Source organism: Lonchura striata, chromosome 1 (genome assembly GCF_050655825.1).
Source record: "Lonchura striata isolate lonStrDom1 chromosome 1, ASM5065582v1, whole genome shotgun sequence".
In the NCBI taxonomy this organism is placed as follows: Eukaryota; Metazoa; Chordata; class Aves; order Passeriformes; family Estrildidae; genus Lonchura; species Lonchura striata.
The window spans coordinates 86,381,361-86,400,326 of NC_140703.1; the positions used below are offsets into that span (position 1 = coordinate 86,381,361).

Genomic DNA, 18,966 nt, shown 5'->3' on the forward strand with positions numbered 1-18,966 from the left:
TAATTTTTGCTGATATTGTGTATTTTGAATTGAGTGACAGTATCAACACTTCAAGACAAATAAGGCTGTTAAAATTGCCTCCTTTTGAAAATATTTTAAATTTCTCAGAGTTTACGATATTCTAAAGAGGACCCTTCTGACTTACCAATAAAAAATGAGTATTTAATCTTGAAAATCAGGGTTCCTCCAGCACAGCACATTTACAGCAACGTAAAAATTCATTAGCATTAACAACAGAGCTCCTGAACTGCAAAGCCCAAGGCTTTTTGCTGGAGGCCTGACTGCACTGATAACACGGTAAAGTTGTTTGGATCTTACAAACTTCATTATAAAATGCAAATGTGAAACATATGTGTTCTGACTTGCTGATGTTAGTACATGACCCTTTTTTTATCACAGTGGGACACACACCTCAGCTCCTGAAACTCTTAGGGACACTACACATTGCAGATAGCAGGATCCTATACTGAGGTCTATACCCTGGAGTCCAGCTCCTTCCCAGCACGTGGCTTTCTTCATGAACAGAAGGGTTTGGGTATAAGTGGAGCTTGTTACAAAAGTGATGCCTTAAGTGAATGCCCATGGGAATTTTGCTGCTGGGTGTAAGAAGGCCATAACTCCTTTTTGGTATGACTTGCTCCACGCAGGGAAAGAGATGATCTATATGTGATGGGAGGGATTTTTTCCAACACTCTTGCCAGAGCTCTGATTTCACTCTGGAAAAAAGTAGGTGTCATTTTATTTCAGACAAATTTCACAAGAAGATAAAAACTGGGAAACAAATATCCAGGAACTTCAGAAAAAAGTAAGTAGATTGCAATTTTTCTCTGTATTCATGTAAATATATATATTTTTAGATAGTGCCTTAAATCTAATGAAAATTAGATTTTCATTAGAAGCTTGCTCCACAGCTTTCTCCTTTGAACCAAACTTACCCAAGACTGTTGTTACTGCTCTACCTAGGGTTCTGGTTGTGAAAATCAGAAAGCCCACAGCTCCAGGCACACTGCAGCTGCAAAAGGCATGCCAAGGGGAACACAGAACAGCCGAAATATGGCTTCTTCCACAGCTTTCTCCTTTGAACCAGCCTTAGCCCAAGGCTGCTTTTACTGCTCTGCTTAGGGTTAGTGTTATGCCTAGCGTTAGGGTTTTGAAAACAAAGCCCAGATCTCCAGGCACAACTCTCCTGATAGTCAAAAAGTTAGCAGCCAGGGTGGTTGTCTTCTTGGTCAGACAATGTTATTGAACCACATGGTGAGGTTTTTTTAGGTTTTGTACTTTTGTTCCTTAGAAAACTATAACATAAAGAATGAAGTAATGATTCAGCAGTGTTTTCTTGAATTTTAATCCATAGCCAAGAATGTGGTGGCGTGGTAGTTTCACAAGGGTTTATAAGGGTTTTGGTGATTAAGTTAGAAATTAATTGTTAGATAGGTTATGTTGGTATGTTCCATGTGTCCCCTATTCCTCCCTAGAATGGTCTTTCCCTATCTGCTGGCCACAAAAGTTTTCCTGCCACAGGGTTGTCAATCTCCCTCAGTATCTAGAAATATCCCTGTCAGTCCAGGTGGTACTGCCCTCTTTACCTGTCAATCCCTGAAACCACCCCCATTTTCTTCTAGAAAGTTCAATGTCAATCATCCCTGTTCTTGTCAGTATTGGTCCCTGGAAGCCTTTCCCCTCCCTAAATTCTCCTCATTGGCCCCCTGCAGTGATGTAATCCTTTCCTGTTGGCTGTTCTGTGTTCATCCCCCTCACGCCCACACCCTTTATAACCCCCTGTCAGACCCCAGGTTGTTGGACATCTGTCACTGTCCCGGTTTGGGAGAATAAAAGCTCTGCAGACCTCATACAGGTGTCCGCTCCCTATTCCTTTGCTTTGGATCATCGTGGCTTTGCCGTGCCTTCGTCACCCACGCCGAGGCAATCACTGCCACCCAGCGCTCTGAGACAGGAGCTGGGGGCAGCCACACTCGTGGCTCCCTCCGGTCACCTGAAGGGGATAAGCTAGCCGGCGTAGACAATCCCTGTGACGGAGCAAGCGAGAGCCACAGGTGGCGCGCCAACGTGCGGCTTTTCCAGAGCGTGGACACCGTCGAGGAACGTCGGACTCCACGTGAGCTAGCCTCACGAAAAGACTGTTGCCTTTGGGCATCGGCCCAGGGATTTTACAGTTTGGCAGCACCATCGCCCCTGTGTGAGCACGCCGATTTTTGTCCGGTGGTGCTCCCAGGGGAAGGAAGCACAATCCTTCCAGCACCAGGGAGGACGCCTCCGGATCCAAGGACCCCTACTGCAGCTTTCTTTCTAGGCGTCGGCGGTTTTTGGTGAGTCTCCTTGGTACCGGGGGGGGGCTCCTTAGGTTGGCAGCTGCGCTCCCGAGGTTAGGGGACACGTTGTGCACAGCGTGAGCAGACTGCCGCCGCTGGCGTTCTAGACCCTTTCTATTTTTTACGTTTTACATTTCCTGCAGTAGGTGGGTGGAATTTTAAGTTGTGTGGGCAGAATGGGTGTTAGGCTGTCCACACAACAAAGGGAGATTTATGTCCAGGTTGCGGGACTCCTGAGGGAGGGATGTTCGTTGAGGGAGGGAATTAGAAGTGTTTCAAAAAATTTAGTTAAAAAATTTGTCAGATGGATTTTCTTTCGTTTTCCCACTGTTTCTGTTGAGAGCGTTAGAGATCGGGAATTTTGGAGAAATGTTGGTTTACTATTGACTGAGGGCACCAGGAGGGGTGACCCTTCAGTCAAAAATGGGTATATGAAGCTGTTTGTGTTCATTTGGGATGTCGTTAAGGATAACAGTGCGGTGAAAAATCCATCTGCAAAGTCCCCAGTTCTCCCTAGGTCTGTTTCCCTACCGCATTCTCCGATTCCCGCTTCCCCTAGACTGGAGATACAGGGGGGAGCTGACCGCCAGCAACAGGCGCAGGGAGCAGAATGTTTGCAGCAGCCACAGAGCTGCCGCCTTCTCCCTGGCTCCCCCAGGTCCCTCCGGTACCCTTGCTCTGGCAGTGCTGGCCACACTGTCGGAGATCCTGTCCCTGCCCTTTCTCCTAGTCCCTCTTACCGAGTTGCGAGTCCTAAATGTTTGCCAAGAGTTTTTGTTCCCCCAAATCCTTTCCTCGACTCTCCTACTCCCTATGTTAGTCCCTTTGGAGAAGCACCACAAAATGGCGCTGTAGAAACGCCCTCTCTAACATCACAAAATGGCTGTCGCCTCGTGGCGGGTGCTTCTCCTCCCCAGAATCCATTTTTACCCCTTCCTTCCTACCCCTCCCTTCCTATTCCGGACCCCTCCTCTTCCTTTGCGGCGGCCAGTCAGGCCCCTCCCACAATTTCTCATGCTGCTCCACCCTCAGCACCACCCCTTGAGGCCACGTCATCTACGCCCACCCCTTTTCCCAGAACACCATCAGTACCACCCTCGAGCCACGTCACCTCGAGTCAGGGCTCCGCCCTCCAGGACCCTGCCCTCCAGCTTCCTGTTTCCCACGCCCTCACTTCCGGTTCCCACGATAACGTGGGGGCTGGGAGTAATGGGCCTAAAAGGCAGAAAGCTGATGATAACAACGAGTTTCCGTTCCTGGCCCCAGTCACGTATAATGGAAGAGGGCAACACCCAAGATGGGAGCCCCTCTCGTACGATTGCATCAAGGATCTCTGCAAAACTAAGCGAGAATTTGGATCCAAAAGTGAATTTTTCCGGAGCATTTTAAAGGCAACGTTCAATTCAAATATCATGGTCCCTGCAGATTTAAAGCGTTTATTCAGTTGCCTGCTCCCATCCTCTGAATATAAAATGTGGGAAAGAACCTGGAAGAGATTAGCAGGTGACCTCCTTCCAGAAATTTTGCAGAGCCCCGAGTATGCAACCGACATAGAACAAAATCCTATTACCTTAGACCACCTTGTTGGTGAGGGTGATTGGAGCCAAGCACAGAAACAAGCAGCAGGGATCCCGAGGCCAGTATTAGATCTCTCCAAAGATGCTGCTGAGCGGGCCTTTCTCAGCATGCCATCCAAGGAACCTGCTATTTCTTACATTTCTCTTAAGCAATCTGTTACAGAGCCCTTTACTGATTTTGTGGACCGAGTAAAAGAAGTTGTAGAAAAAAGGGTGGAAGGTCAAGAAGCACAGGATCAACTAATCCGAGAGATTGTTACTACCAATGCAAATGAGGCGTGCCGACGAGTCATCTTGGCACTTCCAGCATCGCCTCCGCCAGCGCTAGAACAACTGATTGAGGAGTGCACACGAAAAGCCATTTTATTCGCAGAAGATCTAGCAAAAAAATCGCGAGACAAAGTAGTAGCTTCGACGGCATTACCTCCAGAACCTACACCACCAAAGCCGCGTAGATGCTTCCATTGTCAACAGGAAGGACATTTTATAGCTCAATGTCCCTTCATTGGAAGGGCACCGCCTCAACGGGGGAACACAGGGGAGGGGAAATCTGACAAACAGCATCAAAAAAACTAAAGGGGGAGCGCGGACCTACCCCGCGTGAGGACACAAATGGGGCAGGTCACGGTAATCAGGACATCACTGCTAGGGCTGCAATCCATTCCATCATTCCAAGTATCAGCAGCCAAGTTTATACAGACAGTACTGTAGAACCTTACCTGCTTAAAATAACGAAATCTGTATATCTCTCCAATCAGGATTGGCACTACATCGTTGCATCGCCAGAGCTTCTACCCCGCATTACCAACTGTGAGACTCAGAGGGCCAAGGATCTTCTAAACTGCAAGTACCTTGTCATTGGGGACACCAAACACACCCCGCTTGAGGTGGAAATTCCTCCAGCAATCCTTACATCGGATCCTAAGACTTTCTACCTCATGGCGCGCTGTGTCCACCCCCCCCTCTTCCTGCCGGAGGGACAGGTCATTGCACAGGCCATTCCAGTGCCTCAGTTTTTGTGCGATGACCTAGACCTCTCAATTTTTTACACTGAAATTCTGGGAGAGGAGAAGCCCCTCGTATGGTGTGGCCTTAAGAACGAGGGGCATTCCATCCAACTTCAGGGGATGATGGACACGGGAGCAGATGTGACGGTCATTCCACCACACAAGTGGCCGTCACAATGGGAGTTGCAGGACGTGGATAGCGCAGTCCTAGGCGTAGGGGGCACGCAATTGGCAAGGCAGTCAAAGAGCATAGTACAAATTAAGGGGCCGAATGGGCAATTAGCCTCTGTACGCCCATTCGTGTTAAATTCTAAGTTTACTCTCTGGGGGAGAGATGCCATGTCCCAGTGGGGGGCCAAATTGGAACTGCCGGCCCCTCAGGATTTTTAGGAGCGGCCACTGAGGAGCGCCTCACCCAGAAACTTAATTGGCTAACAGATTCACCTGTCTGGGTAGAGCAGTGGCCGCTGAGTAAGAAAAAATTAAAGGCGCTCAATCACATCGTGGAGGAGGAACTGGCCAAAGGCCACATTGTCGAGACTAATAGCCCTTGGAATTCTCCAGTCTTCGTTATCAAGAAGCCGGGGAAAGACAAGTGGCGCCTCCTTCACGATCTGAGAAGAATCAATAATGTCATCGAGGACATGGGGTCTCTCCAGCCAGGGATGCCATCCCCATCTATGCTCCCCCAAAATTGGAAATTGGCAATTTTAGACATAAAAGATTGTTTCTTCCATATTCCCTTACACCCAGCTGACGCGCCACGTTTTGCTTTCTCGGTGCCTTCCATCAACCGAGAAGCTCCCATGAAGCGCTACCACTGGCGAGTTCTCCCGCAAGGGATGAAGAACAGCCCTACCATCTGCCAGTGGTATGTCGCCAAAGTTCTGTCCTCGGTGCGCGCCAAGTGGGAAAATTGTATCATATACCACTACATGGATGATGTCCTTGTTTGTGCCCGCAGTGACAACGTACTTGCAGAAGCACTGGAGGACACTATCACAGCCTTGTCGGTGGCCGGATTTGAGCTTCAAAAAGAAAAGGTACAACGGCTGCCGCCTTGGAAGTATCTGGGCCTAGAAATCAGTAAGAGAACCATAACACCTCAAAAAATTATCATTAGTGATAACCCAAACACCTTACGTGACCTCCACCAGCTCTGTGGGTCCTTGAACTGGATCAGGCCCTGGCTGGGGCTCACCACGGGGGACCTGTCCCCTCTCTTCAACTTATTGAAGGGGAGGGAAGACCTAGATTCCCCGAGGGCGCTGACCCAGGAGGCCAGGACCGCATTAGAGAAAGTTCAGTCCACCATAGTGGGCAGACAAGCCCATCGCTGTCGTGAAGACCTCACATTCAGATTTATTGTTCTAGGAAAACTGCCACACCTTCACGGGCTCATTTTTCAATGGGACAAAGACCAACGGGACCCTCTCTTGATAATAGAGTGGGTGTTCCTTGGTCACCAAATGTCCAAGAGCATTACAACTCCGCAGGAGCTGATGGCTCAGCTGATTATGCGGGCCAGGGCTCGCCTGAGAGTGTTGGCGGGGTGTGATTTTACGTGCATACACCTTCCCATTAAAACATCGACGGGGAAATTAACTAAGGAAACCCTTGAGCATTTGCTTCATACCAATGAATGTTTACAATTCGCTCTGGACAGTTACACCGGACAAATTCTAATTAATCATCCAGGACACAAATTATTTGAAACACAATTCGACCTAATTCCAAAAAGCATTCAAAGCGAAAAGCCCCTAGAGGGACTGACAATTTTCACAGACGCGTCCGGAGGATCGCACAAGTCAGTAATGACTTGGAAAGACCCTCAAACTCAGCAGTGGGAAGCCGATGTTAAGGTTGTGGAGGGCTCTCCACAAGTTGCTGAGTTGGACGCAGTCGTCAGGGCCTTCGAAAAATTCCCAGAACCCATCAACATTGTTACTGATTCGGCATATGTTGCAGGTGTGGTGTCCAGGGCTGAGCATGCAGTGCTCAAGGAAGTCTCAAACCCTGTGATCTTCGGCTTGCTCTCGAAATTAATTTACCTGGTTTCCCACCGAGAGCAACCCTTTTTCGTGATGCACGTGAGATCGCACACCGACCTCCCTGGCTTCATTGCTGAGGGCAATCGCAAGGCGGATGCTCTGGCCGCCCCTTTACAGCTGGCTGGTCGGCCCAACATCGTCGAACAGGCCAAGCTGAGCCATCAGTTGTTCCACCAAAATGCTCCGGGTCTGGTCCGCCAATTCCACCTGCGGCGAGACCAGGCCAGAGCAATTGTGGCCAATTGCCCCAACTGCCAGGAGTCCTCACTTCCAACGGTGGTTTCCGGAGTGAACCCTAGGGGACTCCGCAGTTGTGAAGTGTGGCAGACTGACATAACACATGTAAAAGAGTTTGGAAGGTACCAGCATGTACATGTGTCAGTGGACACTTTCTCTGGTGCAGTCTTCGCCTCAGCCCACAGAGGGCAGAAAACTGCGTATGCCAAGAACCATCTTATGCAGGCATTTGCAGTCTTGGGGGTCCCTAATACCATTAAGACCGACAACGGCCCTACTTATACTTCTAAGGCGTTCAGTGAGTTTTTACAAGAGTGGGGAATTCAACATCGGACAGGGATTGCATACTCCCCCACCGGCCAAGCTGTGGTAGAGAGAACACATCAAACTTTGAAGAAAGTCCTCCAGCGCCAGCGGGGAGATACCAAGATGCTATCACCACAACTTAGGCTCTGCAAGGCCCTCTTTACCATCAATTTCCTCAATTGTTCCTTCGACAGGCCAGATCCACCAATCCTGAGACATTTTGGGAGAAGTGATCACCTGAGGCCAGAAGAACGGCCTCCGGTGCTGGTAAGGGATCCAGACTCTGGAAAAATCCAGGGTCCGTTCCAACTGGTCACATGGGGACGTGGATACGCCTGCGTGTCCACGCCCTCAGGTGTCAAATGGGTCCCCAAAAAATGGGTCAAACCATACACATCAACACAACAAGAAAAACAGATACAGAGTGATTCCCCCAACACGATGGAAGACCCCACCGATGATAGTGTTGCATCCAACCGAAGGCGCCGCAAGGGGGGAAGAGTTCCCTAACCTTTTTTCAGCCTTCCCAGATGGTCAGCAGGCGAAATTATTTTCTTATGCATTAATGTGTTATGTTTCTCTTCTCTCCCCTCAGGCAACAATTATGTTACCCTTCGGACTTTTGGTCTTTCTCTGGCTCTACCCTCTGACTCTATTCCAGTCCTCGGACGCGTGGGTCGTTCCACAACCCCGGAAGAATGTATGGGTAACCTTAGCCCATGCCCTCAAACAAGATCATATTTGTCTCTCTTCGTCCGCAGCAGAGAATCCCATGTCCACCTGCCTGGTGGGGATTCCATTTAAGTTAGAGGAGTATCCCACCTCGCTGCGCACCATCCAAAATCAGATTAACAATGAAAACCCTCCGAATAAATGGGTTGAAATCTTTAGGTATTGGGGAGTCGTCAATACTGCCAAAACGCCCATTACCAATCCCTTACAACTCTGGAGGAAGTGGGTGTACGATCTTCCCTATACGGAAGAGTATGCGGAGCCTCAAGAATTTGAACTATTGGGTTCTGCAAAAGCAATGTACTGCATACACTTTGAATATGAGCCCAGCTCTCGTAGGGACTCATATGAAGATGTAAAACAACATAAGATCGAATTTCAAGCAAAACAATGGTGCCAGTTTGTTATTAAGATGGGGGCTCCTTCAACTGATGACTCATATGCACGAAAATTGGAAAAGGGAATGTTCCTAATCTGCGGAGATAGGGCATATCCTGGAATCCCCTCTCGTCTCCTCGGAGGTCCCTGCACTCTGGGGCGTCTTTCCCTGGCTTCTCCCAACATGACCCAAATTCCAATTCGGCATGCCAAAAGGGTAACTAAAATTTCAAAACGGAGTGCAAGCCAATTCGACGAACATTGTGACGCCGAGATTTATCATTGGGCCAAATCTAAAAGGATTGCTGTCTCCATGTTTTTACCGTGGGTGGCAGCAGCCAAAGCATTGAGTGAATTGGGCAATTTAGAGTGTTGGGTTACAAAGCAGGCAAATTTGACATCGACAGCCTTAAGTAACCTCCTAGAAGACGAAGAAATAACCCGGAAGGCTACCCTGCAAAATCGGGCAGCCATTGATTTTCTGCTGCTGGCTCATGGGCATGGGTGCCAAGATTTTGAGGGGTTGTGCTGCTTTAATTTGTCATCTAAGAGCCAAAGCGTCCACGCATCCATCAAGGAGATGAAGAGCTTAATTGGGACAGTACAACAAGAAAATGAAGACTGGTTTAGAGACATGTTTAAAAACTGGAATTTATCAGGGTGGATGATTTCCATTATCAAAGACATTGCCTACCTTATTATAATAATTTTCTTAGTCTCCCTATCATTTGGAATCCTTAAACGCGTCATCACCTCCGCCACGACCTCGACTAGAACTAAAACTCCAAAAATTGTAGTCGCCGCCGCAGTCTCCACAGAAGAAGAATGGTGGGAGGGAGACCGGCAGGCGGGAACAGAAGTTTAAACCTACCTCCAGCGTCCCCTCAAATTTAAAAAATAAAAAAGGGGGAGATGTGGTGGCGTGGTAGTTTCACAAGGGTTTATAAGGGTTTTGGTGATTAAGTTAGAAATTAATTGTTAGATAGGTTATGTTGGTATGTTCCATGTGTCCCCTATTCCTCCCTAGAATGGTCTTTCCCTATCTGCTGGCCACAAAAGTTTTCCTGCCACAGGGTTGTCAATCTCCCTCAGTATCTAGAAATATCCCTGTCAGTCCAGGTGGTACTGCCCTCTTTACCTGTCAATCCCTGAAACCACCCCCATTTTCTTCTAGAAAGTTCAATGTCAATCATCCCTGTTCTTGTCAGTATTGGTCCCTGGAAGCCTTTCCCCTCCCTAAATTCTCCTCATTGGCCCCCTGCAGTGATGTAATCCTTTCCTGTTGGCTGTTCTGTGTTCATCCCCCTCACGCCCACACCCTTTATAACCCCCTGTCAGACCCCAGGTTGTTGGACATCTGTCACTGTCCCGGTTTGGGAGAATAAAAGCTCTGCAGACCTCATACAGGTGTCCGCTCCCTATTCCTTTGCTTTGGATCATCGTGGCTTTGCCGTGCCTTCGTCACCCACGCCGAGGCAATCACTGCCACCCAGCGCTCTGAGACAGGAGCTGGGGGCAGCCACACTCGTGGCTCCCTCCGGTCACCTGAAGGGGATAAGCTAGCCGGCGTAGACAATCCCTGTGACGGAGCAAGCGAGAGCCACACAAGAAGGCTCAGGAGATGTCAGTAAATTGTTTTTTGCCATGATGAATGATTATATAGTGCACTCCTCCTAATGTACCCCATGCTGACTCTAATGCATTTTGGTGACAGTACTGCTTTTATTGTTCAAGTAGGGATAAACCACTTGTTAAATCCCGTTCTTTTAGCTGTGCAGACACTAGCACTGCTTAAGTCTTTATGCTGAAACTGAGAAGATGAAAACTCTGTAGTGGGGTTAATGTCTCCTAAATTTTATTATCTAAGTGTCACAATCTCTCTACCTCAGTGGCATCACTAATGGATCAGGCCTGTGTCTGAGAGCTCAAGTCCTTGATTGGACTCCTTGGGGTGCAAGTCTTTGTCTGGGAGAACACTGTCCCAGGTGTCACACCAAACCAGAGCAAACCCAGCAGATTTTCTTTACACCTGCTTCAAGGTGTTGCATAAGAGACAAACTTTTTAAAGAAAAGAGACTTGTATTTTAGTAGAGCTTTAAACTATGTGAAACAAGAGACGAACTCGGCAAACTCAGTCTGGGAGATGACTCTCTGGAATGGTAGTGAAAGCAGAGACATGATGGAAATCACTGGGTGTGCGGGCTGAGGGCACATGGAGACAGGCACAGTGAAGCAGGAGCTGGGCATGGAGGTGTACAAACTCTGTAGAGATGAAGGGCTTGGCAATTTCATGAGAGTTGTAGAGGAGGTGTGAAAGCTTTGACCTCTGGATTGGTTTATAGGTTTTCAGAGCACACCTGAAAAAAGAAGGGTAATTTTGTCCCAGTTTTGTCCCAAAACCAAAGAGTTCTCAGAATTCCCACTTTGGTAGGAGTTTCGTTTCAACCCTACTTTACCCTCTGGACTGAAGTTGTGGAGGAGGTGCCTGAATACTGAATGTATGCAGCAGGTACTAGATACTTACTAGATACTTGTATCTCTTAAAGCCTGTTGGACCACATAATCATGTTTTTTTAATAGGTATGCTTAAGATGCACACCTATAAAAAATATTGAGGTAGTTCTGTCTTTTATGCTGAAAAGGAATATACAATACTGGAACAGCAGTTTGCACTTTACAAATGCTTTTCTGAACTCTATGCATAATACATTGCTTGTTCTTTAATACAATTATTAATTTTATTTTCCCATCTGTCTCCAGCACAGAATAACAGACAAAATTCTTCTCATCAAATGTCTGACAGTGCTGGGATGTGTTATTCTTATGTTTTTTCTCAACTCATTTGTTCCAGGCATCTACCTGGATCTTGGTAAGTTTCCTGGTTTTGTTCTAAGGAAAATAAGCAGCCTCCCTGAAAAAAAGCCAGCCATATCTTTCTGAGTCTTGATCTTTTCAGAAAGCTATTTTTTGCATGTTCCTGTCCTCACAGTTCTACCAGGTTAAGCAGCGATTTCTCTGGGAAGAGAAGAGCAAGTTTTAAAAATTCAGTCATGTCCCAGTTACCCCAGAAGGAGGAACAGAGAGTGCTCATGGTTGGATTTCCAATACTAATGAGCTGGCTAAACATTACAGAATGAGTAAATTTGACCTTGGCATCATTTGCACAGTTTGAGTGAATGACTAAGATGCATCAGGGAGATCAGAAAATAATCACTCCATGGGAGAACAAAGAAGCAGTTTGGCATCATTTCTTAAGTATAGAAAGCTCTTTGTATAATTTACATGTCTCCATTACTTCATCACCATAAGAATTAATTTCCAAAAAAAAACCACTGGAGGACACTGTATATGGGTGAAATGAAAGCAGCTCTGTGCATACTTTCTATATATAGATCTATATGTGGAGGTTTTTATACAGGTGGTTGTATATCTCTGTGAGAAAAAGCTCCACATATCCTGAAAACAGAACTAAATCAAATCTTACATTTAACTTAAAGACAGTCATAAAATCTACCTATGCATTGATCAGTAAAAAATTACTTTTTTTTGGCTGCTGAGCTGTTCAAGATTATAGAATTTCAGATACATTTTTTTCATGCAATCTGAATTCACACACTATGTACTTCTATCTCAGTGGCTGAAAGATGGAGCAGTCTTGAAGAGGAATAGCTCATAATGAATAACTCAATAATCATATACACAGACGTTACACTGACATTTATTTTTACTGTGCAAAATATAGAGCCAGTTATAGCTCTACAGTGGTGATCAGGTTGTAAGTAAGACCTTCCATATCTGCTGCTGACAGAGTATTTGCCATGCAAATGGGCAATTTCAGCCCATGAAGATTACTGTCAAGAAGTTAAAAGGTAAACTGCTGTATTATAACAGAAAAATGTGCTATGTTAATAAGGTCTTGGAAAATGCAGAAGCTGAAAATATTTGAATGCATTTGAAGTTATGGTGGCTGAAAATATAAGAAAGGCCTTCATATTGACAATTTAAGAAATCAATTTACACTCCTACTTTAGTGTCTCAAATAAGTGGCACTTAGCCATGTAGAACTTCTTGAATTAAGCCAAACATCTCTAAATGGTTTTGAAAAGCTAGACAGTCATGAAAGACTAAACAGCACTAGCTGTGTATGCTCCTGGTAAGAAATTTTTTTCAAAACTGCAAAGGAGTTGGAGTCAATGCTAGAGGTAATATAGTAACTATTGATCTTTTTTGTTTGTCCTGCCTTATGCCAGTAAAATAAATGAAAACAAATGGAATGTTTGGCATTGTAGGTTTCTGTTATTCAGTAGCCAAATAACGTATTTGAAAGTAAATAAGGGCTGTATGTGTTCTGTATAATTTCTCCCCATTCTGCATTCATGTCAAACCTGTCAGATTAATGAATAAATGTTACTAAAGCATACACATAATTTCTACTGAAAAGTAATTGAACCTGTAAACTTCTACTGATAAGTTTACAGGTCCCATAATTTACAGGTTCTAATTTTTGTTTCCTGAATTTCACTATCTTGATGATAGCTGTTTAATTTATCATTACTGAAGTAGTGTTCCTGTGAGGCTGTATGGATTTTAATCTTCCAAAGCATGGAAATATATTTCCTAATGTACACTACATCTTATACTCTGTTGGCTTGGGTAAATTTGTTCAATATATTTTTCTCATAAAAATGAAATTAAATTTCAGTTCAGTGTTTAATTTTCTACCAGAATAATGGTTTATACAGAGGTTGAAGTGTTAGAAATCTAATATCTTTAAATTGCAGTTGGTAGGGAGAATTAGAAAGATTTTTAAATTCTGTATCAGTCCCAAGCCTTGATACATTTTTTCATTATGAACATGGAATCATTAATATAATTTGAAGGTACTGACATTTTAATTTAAATAATAAAATTTACATACTTAGCTACCTTTTGAAATACAAAACTCTTTCATATTCAGTTTTCTTGTGCCTGTTCATTAATTTATTTAGTGTAATTCTATGAAATATCTAAGTTAATAAAAGATTAGTACTGAGACTTAAAAAAAAAAAAACAACCCAGATACTAAAAACTATAAGACTCCTACACTACTTTTATTTGGCCACATGAGATTTTGTTTTATTGATAAAGCATTATTAAAACATCTGAGAAAAGATGACAAAGGATGAAATTAAGCCCCTTTGAGAATTGTACCTGGCTACTGTTTTGTTTTTTATCTTTTAGGCAGGCATGTCTAGAACTTCGAACTATATTAAGATGCCTGAAAAAGATTTAGAAAGTAATATAAAGTAAAATTTTGTTGAAATTTTAAGCTATATTTTTTGAAGGGAGCGCTCAAAGTGACTGGGTCAGAAAAAATAGCAAAATCATTTACGGCTTAATTCCTTCTTCTCTTGTGGGGAAGGTGCTTTATCTTTCATTTGGTTATAGCCAGTTCAATGAGTTGCTGAGCTGCTGAACTTTGTACAGTTCCTTCTAGTAATATCTGTGGAGAGGGACCCATTATCTCTGTGGCCCTGCTTTTGCTTGCCTCTCCATGCTTTCTGCATGCAATGCAGGCAGCCTGTTCTTGCAGATTCCCTCACTCTTGCTCCCTTCCATCTCTGGACACCTCTTTGCCAGGGCCAGACTCACTAGTTTCTGAGACATGAGAATATCTTCTTCTGCTTTAAAAGGTTACAACAAACTCTGTTGCTCTCATACTTAAGGAACAAGGTGAAAGCCCAAGAGCAAAGAGATTAGATTGTTCCTGATTCAGAGAGGAAATACTGCCTTAATTTTGGCTACAGGCTGCTGGAAGCTAGGATGGGATACCAGGAGAAATACAATTGTGGTTTTGCCTTATTTGTATATTAATTCCTGCCTTATCACCACCATTTTCCCTGTTAAAGACATGACTTTTGCACAGGTAAACCTATGGTGTTACCATCCTTGGCTTTTCTCATGTTCCTTCGATGAATTATTTAAGCAAGGGGACAGGAAGAGATCTTTTGTATTCACTTCTTCTTCACTGATTCACTACCATTTGCTCACTGGAGGGAGCTGTCTTTAATTTTTTTTCACTTGTACAGAGGAGTCATGTCTTAATGCTAATGCCTGAGCCCATTCTGGTATTTTTGGTGCCATGGGAATCTGTGATCCTTCAGACATCAATATTTAAGCTAATTACCTTCATCTTCCCTCAGAATAATCTTTGGGATTGTCACTAATCAGTGGAGGAGATCAGCAGCTGTGATTCAGCCTGGTTCCATTTTTGGTATGATTAACCAAAGTAGTGTTAGCAAACTCCCCAAATTTAGGAACTTATAACTAACTTTAGGAACATTCAAGTAACTGACAATGATCACTATGACCTTTCTGGGCAGTAGGACAAGGTGTATAGTCAGTATTCTATGTCATTACTGTCAGGCAAACATCCTAGATCTGAATTTCCCTCATCATTCTTGCACTAAAGCTGAAATTCCTCAATATTTACAAGCAAAGGTTATCTTGTTTGATGAGACTTCTTTCTCTTGCAAAACTTTATTCTGTCCTCCTTACTGTGGATTTAATCTGCAGATTCTGCTACAGCTACTTTTGGGGGTCCCAAGATCTCTTTTTGCTCTTTACAGTCACTAGTTGTATCTTGCATCTCTGAAACATTTTAAAACTGTGACTGAAATAGTGGAGAAATAGGAAAATGAACTGTTTTCATTTAATGTAAGCTGGCCTCTATTTTCTTCACTTTATTTTATTGCCAGAGCATTAAAGGAGAAATGTAAGAAAGGAGAAATGTAATCAGTTGGTGTAGATATGGATGACTCTTGTTGTATTGTCACTCTTTTGAATAGCAATTGCCATATTTATTAACTAGTTTTCATAATTTACAGAAAAATTGTTCACATTCACATGAGAAATTAAATGCCTTAATGGGAAAGGGCCTCAGTGGAACAGTCTCCTCCCTCCATTATGTCCGCAGAGACTATTATGCAAATTATAACCAACATTTTGTCTTAACTGGAGAGAGGAGTCACTTCTCAAATTCAGGGAAGTGGATGTGATTTAAAGTTTCTCCTCTTTATGTGCTTTTGATTTATATCCTGCTTTTGATTTTAATATGTTTCTGTGGACATGTTCAATTTTCAGCTTACACTGTAATTTACATAGATGAACCAATAATTATCACAGAGTTAAAACCGAGTGGCACTTATCAGGTAGCTTGCTTAGAGAGGAAAAGAGAGCTGCACAGTCCTAGAGAGCCTCACAAACTTACATTTGTTTTTTCATCACAGAATATGTGAAATTTCATCCCAATATTTCCTTAGAAACAATGATTCCACTTCTCCATTGCTGCAGCCTAATAAGATTTTAACAACTAACCTAAACTATTTTCTGTAACATTTAAATTAGGAGTTCACTGCAGGAATGATTCTTTGCTAATAGCTTTGAGACAGATCTGTAGGGTCAGTATGTGTGTGTGTAAAAGCTTGCATGAGTTGCAATGCTGTAACCAGTGGCAGAAGTCTTTAACTTAGACTTCTTTGACTAAATTAGGTGATCATGTAAGCTAAGTATCTGCAGTATTCCACAAGTGAAATAAATGTAATCTGTGTGGTTTTGTTCCGAAGATGCATGCTAGGAAGCTGCTTCCCCCGCTCCCCACCTCAGCTTTTATGTGGGCCCTAGGACAGGTTATGTATGTGCATTTGAACTTGTGCCAAGAGGCTTCTTTAGAATCGTGAAGGTGCTTTTAAAGTTGAACCTCTCCTTCACAGCCCTGTGAGAAAGATTCTGTCTTCCAGTGGGCAGCAGAATTCTTCAGATCCAAAAGATTTATATATCCTTGTAGAGGAGCACAGGGTTGAGAAGGGTGTGGGCAGGTCCCATTAGCAGGAGAGGAGTGTTAATGTCAAAGGCTCTTAATTCTGTACTTTGAAATTTTATTCTGGAACATTTTCCCCATCTCTTATCAGTGATAAATAGATTGAACTATGTTCTGCCACTATTCTATGTGATGGTGGAATTGTATAAGTATGACATTTGCTTACAAACAGTAAAACAATATTTACACAAACAGAAAAAATGACTTAAAAAATGTGTTTGTCCCCATGGAGAGGAAGAAAAAAGAAAGTGCTTATATTTCCCTTATGTTTGGTTTCAGGTTAATTTGTGCAATAGTTCAAATGAAATGTTTATTATAGAGCTACTCAGTGTTATTGAGGAGTTGTTTTATAAAATATATGACAAAAAAAATCACAGACCAATTTAATAAGCTGATGTATAGTTTTTTAATGCCTAAGAAAACAAAAAATCCTGACAAGACAGCTATTAAGATATAAAAACTGGTGAACAATCTAGATTTAAGAAAGCATTGGCCAGATGCCAAGAATGACATTCAGTTTAGCACATCTTATATTTCACTTCCTATGTCTCTATATCCTCATTGTGAAAAGTGCACATTTGGTCTTTAATTTGTCATGAAAGCTAAAATTTATCTAGAAATTATTTAGGTCTAGGAAATGAATCAGTTTTAGCTGATAAAAGCTTGTAGGTGTTGACTCCTCTAAGTAATGTCTCAAATGATATTGTCAACTGCACTTAAAGCTGTCACAATGACTATTTTCTTTGTCTCTATTCTTCCCCTCCCCCCATTTTAATTTAAATTTTATTTCATAATTTTGGAAAGCTTTCTAACATGACTTGATAAACTAGGCAAACATATGCAAAACTTGGGAAGTAACATTTGTTGACCTTTTCTGTAGAGCTAAAAATACCATCCTGAATAATCTCTAGTTGCCTGGAAACTCCTTCACATATTTCAATAAAGTAAATGGCTTTGGCCTTCAAAACATTTGGATTACCTTCTCTGTACATGGCAGTAGGCTTCTGCTCTCAAAGTCTCCATGGCCTCCTTAAGCTTGTGATATTCTGGACAAAAAGGGGAACATCCCCCCTGTCTGGAGCTGAGAATTTATTGTCAGTCTAATTAAAAGTTGTATCAGTGCAACCAAAGCAAGCAGTTATTATTCATTTTATGATAATATTAACACTTAGAGTCTAAATTAACTAATCAATACAAAGCAAAACTCATTAACATTATCTGGTATACACTGTTGTAAAAAACCAACCAAGTAAGCAAGCAACAAACCAATTTATCCTCCCCCTCCTCCAAACAAACCCATCCCAAACTCCTCCACCCAAAAATCCACTCAAAACGCAAAGGAATAATCCCAGTATCATCTCCCTTTTTTCCCCCTGTTGTTAGGGTCTCCCTTTGATATTCTCCAGGGTGCTAAGCATCAGACATTTAGGCTGGAAGGAGTCACAACACAGTGTTGATAGCTTGAGGTTTTGCTGGGATGAGATGACGTGTAGGGGTGTCTTCCTCTTCTTTGCCAAGATGTAAATAATGTTGGTGTTGATGGTTTCTTAATTCCTGTGCTTGAGTCCACTTGATCCCATTTTTATATATTTTCTGAAGTTTTACACTTTACTTTTTCAAATTTGGTTTTCAGCTTTACATTATACCTGATTATATTATAGAGGTGTGTTGTATGTGTATTATATGTGTTTTTTCTTGTGCTTTTTGTTACCCCTAAAATGGTTTTTTACCATCTCATAGGTTTACTCTATCATCTGTAACTAACCACAGTTGAGTTGCTGAAAAACCTGGATTCTTTTTTATGATCTTATGTATTTCTTTTAGCTGCAGGTACTCATGAACTCTTGTCTGTGGCAATTTATTTCTTCCCTTACCATTTTCCATTAATGCTTTACCTATATGAAACCATAACACTGCTTTCCATGACTAAAGTTGTTTTTTAATTGCTGATCTGACAATGGTCAATTTGTGCAATAGACAAAGCAATGTGTTGTAGTATCTGGTGAGAGCATCCAGTACAATGCAGAAAGACATACTAAGAATAGAGCAAACACTTTAGCTGTCTTCTTTCAAAATCTTCAGGCTTTTCTAGACACTCTTCCAGATCATTGTAGGTATGTTTGCTGCAGCCCTTTTCCCCAGGTGCCATCAGCTACCATCGCCAGTGGAGGTTGATATATTTGTTCTCATTTAGTACTCTTAACCTCCCTGCCTGTGCTTCATCCATTTACTCTGTTATCTCTTGTGACACGTGGTGGTGTTGGTTTAGGTGGTCTAGTACTTTAACATTGAGGACAAGAAGAGCTCTGCATGGGACCTGCCTGCTGGCCTCTGATATGTGGCATAGAGACTTGATTGCACCATGAAAATGCAAACTGTTTCTTAAAAATGAGAATGGGCATAACTATATCTGAGAGACTTCATACATCTTTGATTCATAGTCATGTCAAAAGCATTCCTGGTAGAGTGTACACGAACAGGAGTTAAAAC

General features: G+C 43.1%; 2 protein-coding genes across 6 annotated transcripts in view; both read left to right on the top strand.

The window, feature by feature from the left end:
- OCA2 (OCA2 melanosomal transmembrane protein) overlaps nucleotides 1–18,966 on the top strand; it is a 196,448-nt gene that overhangs the window by 104,831 nt on the left and 72,651 nt on the right. For all 5 annotated transcript variants that reach the window (XM_085582503.1, XM_085582486.1, XM_085582511.1 and 2 more), the window contains 2 exons: nucleotides 748–805; nucleotides 11,379–11,487. In XM_085582503.1, the coding sequence (XP_085438629.1) occupies nucleotides 748–805; nucleotides 11,379–11,487 (167 nt within the window). The remainder of the gene's footprint in view (nucleotides 1–747; nucleotides 806–11,378; nucleotides 11,488–18,966) is intronic.
- Nucleotides 2,189–10,020, top strand: LOC146768750 (uncharacterized). The gene is made up of 2 exons (XM_085582519.1): nucleotides 2,189–2,327; nucleotides 8,104–10,020. The coding sequence occupies exon 2, from the start codon at nucleotides 8,113–8,115 to the stop codon at nucleotides 9,481–9,483; it is 1,371 nt and encodes a 456-aa protein (XP_085438645.1). The 5' UTR covers nucleotides 2,189–2,327; nucleotides 8,104–8,112; the 3' UTR covers nucleotides 9,484–10,020.